Source organism: Danaus plexippus, chromosome 11 (assembly GCF_018135715.1).
Source record: "Danaus plexippus chromosome 11, MEX_DaPlex, whole genome shotgun sequence".
Classification (NCBI taxonomy): domain Eukaryota; kingdom Metazoa; phylum Arthropoda; class Insecta; order Lepidoptera; family Nymphalidae; genus Danaus; species Danaus plexippus.
The window spans coordinates 2037576-2050987 of NC_083544.1; the positions used below are offsets into that span (position 1 = coordinate 2037576).

The 13412-nt window shown below is 34.9% G+C and overlaps 1 protein-coding gene across 1 annotated transcript; it reads left to right on the plus strand.

Annotated features, from left to right (window-relative positions):
* Positions 1-441: 441 nt before the first annotated feature.
* Positions 442-2991, plus strand: LOC116765680 (silk gland factor 3). The gene has a single exon (XM_032655256.2). The coding sequence runs from the start codon at positions 648-650 to the stop codon at positions 1731-1733; it is 1086 nt and encodes a 361-aa protein (XP_032511147.1). The 5' UTR covers positions 442-647; the 3' UTR covers positions 1734-2991.
* The last annotated feature ends 10421 nt before the right edge of the window (positions 2992-13412 follow it).

Genomic DNA, 13412 nt, shown 5'->3' on the forward strand with positions numbered 1-13412 from the left:
TTTTATAGCACTGCTATGTGTGTTAGGTATACTAAATTAATACAGATTTGTTAATATATATATTCATATATAATTGTTTTGGTTTCATTCAAAGCAATAAATATTATTTTTATAAAAAAAGTTGGTTTAGATTTCAAAGAGTTTTAAGACCTGGCGCATCAAATATCCACGCTGTTAGTATCACTCACTCGCAAGAGTAGAAAAAAGTAGAGTGATTGTGTTTGTAAATAATAAGGTGCGAATGATAGAGCGGTGTAGCGATGTAGAGTAGCGACGGCTCGGCGGATGATAGTGTAGCGAGAGCGAGCGGGGCTGGCGAGACGGGGGGGTGAGAGCGCGGGTTGGGGGGTCCGGGCGGGCGGCGCGCAATTACGGCGTCATTAGCGGGCGGCGCTGGGCGGGGCCGCCCCTCTCAGCGCCGGCGCGCCGAGCACCGACACCGCCTCGAGCCCAGTCCGCTCCGTGCTGCCGCCGCGCACGCACGCGCATGTCGCTCGTTTTTGAATCAAGTGATGTGAGGTGGCCCCCGCCGCTACCGAGTGTTGCGCGATTGACGCGCTTGTTTCGCGAAAGAGTGCGCCAGGTGAAGGCTCAACAGCCTTCGAACCGGCAAGACGCCGTCCACCGTGGATCTAAGGTACGGCGCCATGGCGGCGACCACGTATATGCCGGGAGAGCTGGATCTCGGCAGCATCAGCGGCTATCACGCTGCGTCGCCGCGCAGCGCTGAGCCGGCTGACATGAAGTACCAGCACCACCTGCACGCAAGCGGGTCTCCTTCGCCAGGCGCGCCCGTGGGTCTAAACCCGTGGGCTTCGCTACCGCCTGGTGATCCCTGGTCCATGCATCAGCACCACACTCATGTGCATCAACCTGACGTTAAGCCACCGGCTGCTCCACACGATCACCGTCACTTGCAAGGCCATGGCTGGCATGCACCGGTTGTATCAGCACATTACGGCGCTGTTTCGCCCTATCCGGTGCCCATGCACCAGCATCACATGCTGCGGGATGTGCAGCCCTCGCCGCATCCCATGCATCATCATCACGCGCTCGAACGTGACCAGCCAGAAGAGGACACACCGACCAGTGATGACCTAGAAGCGTTTGCCAAACAATTTAAGCAACGCCGTATCAAACTCGGCTTCACGCAGGCTGACGTAGGTCTCGCATTAGGAACCCTTTATGGCAATGTGTTTTCTCAAACAACGATATGCCGATTCGAGGCTCTACAGCTCAGTTTCAAAAACATGTGTAAATTGAAACCACTTTTGCAAAAATGGCTAGAGGAAGCCGACTCTACGACGGGTAGTCCGACTAGTATCGATAAAATAGCCGCCCAGGGTCGCAAGAGAAAGAAGCGAACATCCATCGAAGTGTCAGTGAAGGGTGCGCTAGAACAACACTTTCATAAGCAGCCAAAACCCTCCGCCCAAGAGATCACGAGTCTCGCAGATAGTTTACAACTAGAGAAGGAGGTAGTCAGAGTATGGTTTTGTAATCGTCGGCAAAAGGAAAAGAGGATGACGCCGCCGAACACGTTAGGCGGTGAGATGTTGGACGGAATGGGCCACGGGCACTACGGGCACGACGTGCATGGCTCACCACCGCTGCATGCTCACTCGCCGGCGCTGTCACCACACGCGCAGCACGGCCAGCACGCACCGCACGCGCCGCACTCGCAGCACCCGCAACACGGCCTCCAGAGCGCGCACACCCTAGCCGCACACTAACAGTTCGCCCCGTGGGCGCCGCCGCGGCCTTACTACGCGGAGCCGCACTAGCCGCCCGCGGGATCTGTACATAGGAAGCCCGTCGACCGACCGTTGCACTGTAAATAGTTCGCGGAAGCTGATTCAGTTTTTTTTCTATTAATTTTGCCGCGCGGTCGCGGGCCCAGTGACCTCGTAGTGTGTGACCAAACAGTTCGCGATTAGACGATGATCGCGACCCGCCTCGTTGCCGTCGCCGCCGTCGGTGGTAAGTACGCGTGACGCGAACGTGACGAGTGCGACAGGATACCGGCGAGGACCGCCACACGCTACTACTTACAAAAGACGATTTCATCGAATTTATTTATAGATATTATATAAATTAACGATGTTCATACATGCCTACCTGTTTGTAGGCGAGTCGTCGTGGTGTGGATTAAATTTAAAACCGTTGCTACTGTAAATTATTGATTAGTGATGATGTCGAAAGTGAAGGAAACGAATCGGGTCGTAGCTTCGTTAAGTGAGGGAATACGATTGAGTCAATAGGTGCAATTTATGTTTTAAGTACTGATGAAGCGTAGTGGCGAGGCGTAACGGGACGGGACGGGACGCGGACTCGTCTCTGTCCCGTGTCGCCACCCCGCTAGACCCTAGCTCCCGTAATTTATTTGAAATTAAGCACATACGATGCCAAAATGGTTTTATTCCTGTTTTCAATTGTTTTGTTGTTTTTCGTTTATGTAATTGTGGCCAAGTTCGGTACTTAGTTTTTTTTTTGTATAAATAGGTATTTTTTTTAATATAAAATAATGTTATTACAACGTATATGATGATATATTAAAAAGTTCTTTATAGAAACTGACATATGATTATGACTTTTATTGAGGATGTCCCGGTTTTGGGTGCATGTTTGTTAGGGGCATACTAGAGACAATCAGTTATACCTGACGAGCTAATCTCCAGGCATTGTGTTGTGAGGATACGGCGCTGTACCTACCGTGGCCCGTGATCTGTAACAGCTCTACTAGTTGACACACGATAGTTGTATGCGTAGTGAGAGGTGCTCGCCCGATTCGAACCAAACTATTGTAAATGTAATTAATTCGTTATTCTCAACGAAGTTGACAAGTTGATATGTATATAAATGTATAATATATTAGGTAATAACAGATGGCAGTGGTAGTGCAAGCCTCTAGTAGGTAAATAATGAATAATTAGTTTTAAAATGTTTTATATTATTATCTAAGTATTTAAATAAACCAGAGTAAATATTTTACATGGTAGTATTATTAATTCCTGACGTTGGCGCATAGCTTTTATAAAAACAAAACCTTATACATATATACTGTATGTATTTTTATATATAATTAATCTCGCTAAGCTGATTAGTAACAGACAAGCCGAGACAAGTAACACAACCTGTAAGGTAGGCTTATATAAGCGGGTTTCATCAACACTAGAAGTAACTTATATTTGAGGCGGACTTTTTAATTGGCAGGAAAGTTATTTGTAACGGCAATATTTTTCATAATTGTAAAACTTATATATATCTGCTTCAAATTTTTTATCATTTACGTGTTACACATGTCGAATGTGTGGACTGGGAACGCGTTTAAATCTTTTAAACCGTCTGACACGCATGACTTACGGTTTATTTGCTTAATAATTTTGTATAAAAACCTAATATAAGTTACAGTAAATACATTTTAATCAAATGCCCAAACGAAACGGTTAGATATATTAACAAACGGAATAAGTAGAATTGATATTTAAAAACAATAATATTGTATCAGAGAGTACGGTACAAATCGCTCGGACGCTATTAATCTCCCGAGTCCCCGCGGAGCAAGACTTTGATTTATAGACCTTAAAAATGACCTTTATCACCAATTATAGTATTTTATTTACAAATTATAGTTTTTTATTGCCGTGTAAGTTTTCTTAGGAGAGTTGTGCAATGTAAAAGACGGCTCCGTTCCGTATAACCCCAAGTATAATGAATTAAATGTATAATCTTCTGTATAATATTTATTAAGTTGTATTGAAAATTGAAACGATGTTAATGTGTGCTTAGTATAAAATGAACCTTAAACACGATAACCTTAAAAACTGTATGGCTACATTGGCAGTATATGTTAGATATTTTAAGAATATTCGTTAAGGAGTGATAACTACCATGCAAAAGGTTTGTGTTGAACTTAGTAGCGTGCCTATTTACTGACAGTATATATGTCTGTGAATGATTTCACTTGTCGGCATATAACTTAATATATTTAGGAGAACGCAAAAAAAGCGATACGTGTAGGACACGTAACATGCCTCGTGTTTAATGGAGCGGACAATGAGAAGCGTTGGAATTATTGAAAAAAAAAAAAAATTACTTCGACATGTTATTTTATTAAGTCTATATGAAATTCACAAATAGTAAAATGTAACCTTCAATATACTAATGGGTTAACACCGCGCCGTTGGTAGAACGAATCTATTTGACATCTAACAAAACTCTGTTCGAATAATGTTTGTGATATAACCGTTTCATTTTGCGAATATTAAATATATCGTGATAGTTTCATTGTTCTTGTTAATGTTTATTGTTAACATATATATTTTTTATTGATTTCATGATAATTAAATTTTGTAACAGCTTGTACTATTAGATGTCCGTAAAAGGAAAATCTATATATTTTTATAGACACTTTTGATTTAGAATTTTGAGTAAATAATTTTAATAATAATTTAAAATATAAATTGGTTGAATATTACTTTTAAATGTCTTTGGGTACAAGTAAAATTTCAGATATATCTCCGAAGTTTTCTAACGTTTATGCTACCACATAAATTTGCCGTTTGACTTAAACCTAACAACATACTATAGATTTAGTCTTAAAATAATATATCTTAACCAATTAATAATACAGAAATGATTTTAGTTTTTTGATTTCGCGGTAAGAGCAGGTGTAGGTGCGGGTTCGATCCCGTGAGGGGCAATTTACGAGCGAAGGCTCCCCGCTGGGCCGTGTTAGCGTTTGCTTTGTTGATATTTTTTTTTTTGTTATCTTAAACTTGTAGGTGTTGACCGTAAATAGTTTTTGAGGTCACTAGATTTTGTTGGAAATATGTGAAGTCGAAAAATTGCTGTGGATGTTATAATACAAATAATGCATACCTTAACAGAAGTATTTCCTGTTTATACCCAATATTTTAAATGTTGTTCATGGAAGGAAACAAATTGGTCAAGCGGTTCACAATTTAAAGAATCGGTTTGATGGAAACGGTGTAATTGCAATTTTAACTTACTCGACTTAAGTAATTGAATATTTTTTGGTTTATAACTCCGTGTTAATACTTTCTAAAGACTCAGAATCAAAAATAACCGTATTCTCTATTCTAGCACCTATTTTGCAAATAATCCCAATATTTTTCAGCAATTACGCTTCCTAGTATTAGATTTAATCATGTTTTATTAAAGTATTTTAAAATAACTATTTAATTTCATGCAACGAAACTGAAATTTGCAATTTGCAATTCGGCATAACTGAAGGAGATTTAATAAGTTGACATTAGTATGAAACTTAAAAATAGTTGGGCCAGTACAACCTCTGCTTAGTCTTATGAATTGTATTTCGGGAAAGCCATCGTTCCACTTGGCAGCCTAGGTTCAAGGTTTCTTTGATACGGGCCGATAAAACCCTACTCGATTAAAAGTTTACGCTACAATAAATTGTGTGTCTACATTAAAACAAACAGTCCTCTACTATAGTACTTCTCTACATAAACAATTATATTTGAATAAGTAAATCTTTGTAACAAACATAATGGCATCAAATAAATCATATCATCGCGCATAAAATTTGCCTACAATTTTATAATGTAATTACATATAGAAAAGAAAACGATACACGGATCAATCCAATTGATGTTAAGCTCTTTCGTAATAATGATTTAATAAAACCGTTAATTACAAACAATATGAATGAATTCAACAATTCTATGAGAGCCATTCATAAGTTATAGACTAAGGAGTGATTTGGAAACCGATTAAATGTATTAACTGTAATCTAAGCTAATAAATCCGCTTGACAGTTATTACTCTTGAATAAACTGACACGTGAACTGATGTCAAGTGATGAATCATTACAATCTGATAACAAATACATACATACCTCTGTACATAAACTAAAAATATCGTACCGATGTGAGTACATTACGACATAAACAAATCCAAATGTTTGTGAATAAGTATAAAAAAATAATAATAAGATGATAAATAGCTAACAATGAACAAAATCTCTCTAATAAACTGAATATAATAATATATGAGTGACGAAAATAAGATTATTATCATAAAATTAGGCATAATCTTTATATATGATTGAGCTTGCATTTATCGTAATACGCGCTCGTGCGATACCCATTGTTCAAGGTATTTCCATTAATGTGACGTGAACTCAATTGACACCCAATTAGAAACGTGTCAGTGTGTCTCTGTCGTAAAGAAGATATCACTACGAGAATTAATATTCCTCATTCGATGCGTAAAACATTGAAGTATTTATAAAATTATATTAGGATTAGAATTTGGAGACCGCAGTTTGATTAGAATTAATAAAAGTGATAAATAAGTCTGTTTCATAATAACAAAAACTAAATTAGGTACTCGTATTATTTATATTAGGTATAAATGTGTTATGTTTTTTCGGTATTATGGGCCAGTTGTAAATAATGAAAATCAAGCGCGCGTGTGTGTGTGTGTGTGTGTGTGTGTGTGTGTGTGTGTGTGTGTGTGTGTGTCAGTGGTGTCAGAGAGACAGAAGCTAAAAAGTGTTTCAACCTATTCAGTCGTAATGTCTTATTAATGTTGCAACAAAAATATCTTCAATGATATAATTACGGTACAGAGTTTGCTTGTTTGTTTGTAGACGCTGTTATATCTACTACTCATTAACAGTTGGACAAGAAGATATTTATTTAATATATTTTTTAATAGTTACCTTTTGAGTATTACATGATCATAACTATAATGCAATAAATATTAGGGATCATCAAGTTTTTTTGTTTGTAAGCGAAATAAAGTGTCATTGTATTTCGTCGAGCAAAGCCGCAGGGCATAACTGGTTACATTACGTTCCGTGATAACACTTTGTTCGTTATGTGTTTGTCGACGTCGTTGTTAATATGCCGCACTGACAGGGTGTCAGTTTTTTTTAAACAAGTTTTATTTTATATCAATTAGCATACAATTACAAGCAGAATATTTATTGTTTGTGATTAAAAATGCAAATCATATAAATATATATTTTCTTTTAAGCGTATTGTAGTCCAATTTGTCAGTATATTCTTTCCCGGGACTGCCACTAGATGTCACTACGTGATTACTCAGACTTCGGTAGCTACATTATATGGTTGATGTACTATGGAAATTCAGACAAACCACAACCGATGTCATGTCATATCCTCGTTAAAGTTACAACGTACAATGAGATGTTATTGCTGATAATATCTTATAAATATTAAATTTATAGGCATCCGGTCTTTGAATTGGGTCCCCATATTATGATTGATAGACTATGGATAGGCTTCCTGCAATTGAGACTAGTCTAGACAGTGCTGTTAAGCCTATTACTAATATCAGACCTATGAGACTGACCTCTTAAGTTTGACAATGTAACGAAAAAAACTATAGGAATTATTAGAAAAATATTTAAACCACTTATAAGTAAATATTGTAAGACACGGACTTTATAAGAAGTTAGAAAATATTTAACTTTTATAAAGTCCGTATTTATTATTTTTATCATTATTGTTCAGTAATTGTATCGAAGTGAAAGAATTTATCACAAAATACATTCCAGATATTAAAAATGAATAAAGCTCATTGTATATATGTAATGAAGACAAAAAAATGGACTTAGTATTCTTTAAATATAATTATTATTATTACTGTGTCTTTAAAAAAGTTATAAGTAGTTTTTGTGCAAAAATTTTGTTGCATTCGAGTATTTTTTATGAAGGTGCAATATTCATTGATCGTTTATGTCAGAAGGATGTTTCAAAGCAATGAATTTACTTGAGACATACACAACGAGAAAACTTTAACGTAAAAAGTTGTTTTAATGTATTGTTGAAATACATCTGACTGAGATGAGATAGCAATAAGTGAGCGTTACATCTGACGCTATTATTGCAAGGTTTTAAAGCTATACATACAGCTCCAAATTAAATACCAAGCTGTTTTGTATACTCAGGGTTTTCGAGATATCATTTCATGTATGTTGATCTATAATTATCTTATAATTGGTATTGTTAAACAATGTTCATTTTGATCTGTACATATACATTATTTTTTGGAGTATGACCATATAATTCGAGCCATGTCATTCATGACCCTACTACGTGAAATAATTTCCACTACAGCAGGAACTTTCAAAAGAATTACGAACATATTCAAATTTACATAAATGCAAAAGAGAAACAAACGGTAGAAAACAAACGAAAGTGATAATATTATATTATAGAGAAAATTCATACATTAATTCAAAAGTCATTCGGATATAAAATTATGAAGTTGTTAGCGGGAAGCATTACGGCTTACGTCAACATCGAATAAACATAAAATAATCATAAGACAAGCGAGGAATCGTGCTACCGCCGCTTAATTATACACACAACAAAATCGATTATTCGTATACTGAATCGAGTAATTAACCGATCAGACATCCATCTCGATTCACTCTCGATTGAAATTTACATAATGATATTGTTAACTGATGCAAAATAAACGAGTTATACTGTTCGTTTCTATGCTTATTGTATCGAGTAACGGGACTCGATACATACTAATTGGACAAAATCGATTCACGGGCTATTGTTCAGGTTTTGTTTAGCCCTTATGCATTATTTATTGGGAGTTGTGTTTGATATAATGAGATGGCGTTTTGTTACTTATTATATTGACATTACTCTAATTCTGTATGAGAAGCGGGAATATGTGTAAAAAGTGCGATGCGTGTGTCTACTATAGTTGTAACTGATAAAGTATTTAAACCAGCGTTTAAAAGCCAATGTAGCGACAGGTGTTGAGAACAGTTCTCTCAGATTACACCTTGCAAGGTGTATCACACACGCAGTATTGGGTAATACAATACTAGCATTATACAGTAATAAAACTGGTATGGTTGATATTAAAAAACTATCGAACCTTAGTCAGAGTATCTAACAGAGATTTGGTATATTAATTAACAATTAAAATTTTGTATATTAATGGCTTCTCATAATGAAGAGTTAAAACGAATGTTTTAAGCCTTTTGTATTTAACAGCTAATATTTTATTTTACATCAATAGTCATCAAGTATTTGTATGAACGAATTTAATACACGGTGTGTTACGAGGATAAGCCTGTTGAATGTTATCATGTGTAGGTGTTAGGTATTTCGACAAGTTTAATTACAGACACGGAAAAGACCGGTTCTTAATTGACTCCTACACAATTGTTTCAATACTATTTTTTTTTATTTGATTGGTGATTTCACAAATCAACGCAAGATGAAAGTTTTAAATAAACTTAATTTTTTTGATATAGATTTTGTTTTAAATAAAATACGTAATATATTTTTATGTTAATTAATTTAATAACTTTTTTACATTCCGTCACTAACTTGTTGACTTTGTAACATCTTCTTGGTCCTGTCCCCTAGATGGGGCAGAGGGCGTCCACAGTGCGCCGCCATCTCGTTCGGTCTTGAGCTTCGCCTTTGTAACATGGTGGTCACATAATTTGTACGCTGGTAACACATTGGTTTTTACTCTTGGTAACTGGTAAATTTTAATTAATGTAAATGGTATAAAAAAAATATTAGTGACTTTTAAATAAAAAAAAAAATTACAAAAATACGAAAGTAAATTTGATTTAGCGTTATAAAGGAATTGATAATTATCAAAGGTGCTTTAATTCGAAGCGGCGGTCCGTGATGGCGAATTTGACAACACTGTAGTAAGTATAAAATGTATGGTAAGTAAACCATAGAAAACTTTTAGTGTATAACGATTTATATAAATGAATATATTCATGTTAAATCTGGAAAAAAAGACAGTATAAAATCTTTTCAATATTACCTAATACGAAAGATTTCTTTTTAAGAAATACTCGGTTGTGGTCATGGTCAATATCTATGAGGAAATCAGATAGAAGACATAATAAAATCAATATAATAAGACGATTAATTAATATAATAATGATTTAACAGCAAAACAGGGCCTGAAAGTAAAAATAAAGAGCAGACCATTGTTTGTCTAAAAACAATCTGCTGTGGAGCCGCTGATATAAAGCAATACCGAACATAATCTATACATTAAAATGTTTTTATTATAGTTTGTAAAATGTTTAATTATAGTTTTAGAGTAATTTTTATTTTTATAAAAGTAATATAAAAAGGGACGCAAAAAAGGTAATTGTAAAAACTCCAGACGTATTTAACATTCTTGAAGGTTAGCTTGATGTAATACGTAATGTGTTGGTGTAAATCTTTTGATATATTAGTGGCTATTTCCTTTGAGGTTGCTGGTTTTTTTTTTACATAAAATAGTATAATAAAGAAATGCTAATTACGTCAAATGCAAATAAAGTAAACGCTTAATAACCCAACGTTGTGTTAAGGTAGCTTTGATTTTAAAACTTCCAGTGTATTTTTTTTATCACGTATGTAATTTTTTTTGTTTGCTATATTCAATTGAATAATTTACCCTATAAAAAATACACCTTGTAATTGATATACATATGTAACAAAAGGCTAAGTTCATGAAGATGTAATAATAAATTGTCGGCTATAATTCAAACACATGTAATTCCTTTGTTTTAAGTCGCCTATTTTTAAATTAGTACTGGACATTTGCGACATATAGTAAATTTTGCACGTGCTGCCACGGTTTTGATTTATGGTGAAACGTTTGAGCCCGAAAGGATTTTTCACACGCAACCTTAAATGGCGTTAGAAAGTACAGCTTAAGGTTTTCAGGAGGTTAAATTGGATGACGCATTGAAAATGTAGGTCACACAATGGCGAGTCATAAAAATTATAAACAATAACACACTGTTAAAACGAAATGGCTTTCCTTAACCATTTATTATAAGGTGTTTTGTTTGAAAATGTTCTTTTATTTTGTGCTAGTTAATGAGGTAAAGTAAGTACGATTTCTACACATACTGTTTTTTATTATTAACTCAATATAAAGAATAGCTTTATGGATGCAACTATTTTGCATGTGATAGAAAAAAAATTGCGTAACCTACGTTTGAACTAAATTAGAAAGTTAATTTTTTTTTTTGACTTTTAAGTGAAAATTATTGTATTTAATCATACTTGAATTATATAAGATATTTAAGATGAAAATACGACGAGGGATGTGGTAAGTAGATTTCATAGCGTTCCTCAATCGATATACGCAATCAAATCGGAAACCTTCCTTATAAATTCTGCTGTATACTTTCATTACTGTAGTATATGATTCAAAGCAGACTTTGCTGTATTTGAAATGTTCTTCACGGTTTTTTTAAGGTTTATGAATAAAGGGTTATATTAAAAAAATGCTATAATACTGGGTTTACGTCAGAAAAGGCAGGTGCACATGGTTATGAACGCTGCGGGCGGCGATCATTACGATAAGCTCTCCTTCACGGCTCCAAATTGAGGGTACAAAATAGATACTTAAATTAATATTTGGCAAAAGAATCTGACCTTAGTTGTTGTAGAGGACATATAGCGTCATGTACATAGCCTAATCTCTAAGGCATGTGGTAGTTTGCATTACAAGGAACCATTTGGTCTACAAATGACTTCTGCAGTTTTCGATCGCTGATAACGAGTTTCCTTCACGGTCTTTAAAGCCAACGCGTGTCACTTTAAAGTATTTTTTTATCTAAACCGATAAACAAATAGTTTCCTGGTTGATGTATATCAAGAAATAAATACTTATTTTTCAACTTCAAAAAAAAAAAATTGCAGTTAATACTATACTGAACTAAATTATACATTATAAAAAAAATAACTTTTGTAATAAAATTACTTTGTTTTCACATTTCAAGTCGCATCTTTTTCAAAATTCATGTTTATTAAATATGTACAGCTCTTAAATCTTAGTACACACTACATCTATTTCAAGTCTCATGTAGTTATTTCTATTAAGTAATGTTTAAGATATTAATTCTATTATTGTATGATAATGTCATATTATATCGCTCCATGTAAACTAAATGCTGCAGACGTTCGACAACTGTGGCACATAAATAACCAACGGTCGGAATCGCGCGTGCACTGCGACCTGTCGCCGTATTTGTACACGCTGACTTATGTTTCCGGTCCACCTTTATGTACATGACTTTATTTTATTACAGGCCTTTAGTAAATAATATAATCCCCGCCATATATAACTAGGAAGGTAAGTTCTTGATAGTAATCGTATTAAAAACTACACTAAGACTCTCATCCCATCATGTATATAGTACATTATACTTAGTAAACGTGCCGATAATAAATATAATGACTTAAAGTTATTCACCCATTGTTTAGACAAAATTTCAGAGAAGCAGTAGTATATTTTAATATATAAATCAACTGAAATTAAGATTATTTGTTTCGACGCCTGATTTTGGTCATGTATTAAATATTTGTGCATCAAAACGTTGTTTTATTGTTTCCTCTGTTAATATTGACATTTAGATATAGTTATTATAGTGTATGTTAATAGATACAGGATGACAGACGAAGTGACTCACCACTGGAAGCCTTCGAACAGCTTTATTTATATTCCGAACCTTATCGTTTGCGTATGTTATGAGACACATTACTGAATACAACAGTTACATAACTATATACTTTAATGACACAGGGAAATATAATAAATAAAAAATAAAGTATCAGTGTGATGAATAATACTAAAAGCCATTAGATAATCTCGGAATACCTTCATATTAATAAATTAATAAAACTAATAAATCGTGAAGCGCTTGCGGCTATCAATAACCGATATTGATTGCGCTTTACGCGCAGATGTCACTACCCGCGGCTTTAATAAAAGAACACGCAACTGACTTCGAATTATATTTCAATGTGACATTTCCGGGGACATTATATTTAAATTGTCACCGATGTCTTTACCCGCTAATGTGATAAGTATATATTTTGGTAGCGTAAAATATTAAATTACATTCATCGCGACAAATTATTTGTGGATTTAAAGGTAATACCATGTCATGATGATTGTGATGACTGTTTGAGGTGAAATGTCTTTATTTAAATTACATAAAAAATAATGAAACATTAAGGAATTTAAAGTTTAAATATATTTTCTAGGCATGTTAAAACTTTTTGTTAAGTTATTAAAATGTATAAGAAACGATCTAAGTAATAAATAAGCTGCAAAGCGTGCAGATAATGAAAAATGCTAAAACAAAGTTTGATTACCAAATACCAATAAAATCTCAAAGATCGCTTGCATTGAGAACAACCACGCGATCAGTCAAAATTCGTACCTTAGGCGATTTGTGTCAATTAGTGTAATTTGCCATCCTTCAGCCATAGAACGACGTGCGTGAAGCCAATTACATGCACTTACACGCACGCGCCAACTATAATTCTACAACCAAAAACCACCTGCATAAAACTTGAAAATGTAATGAAAATATGCCATTTTTACAATTACAT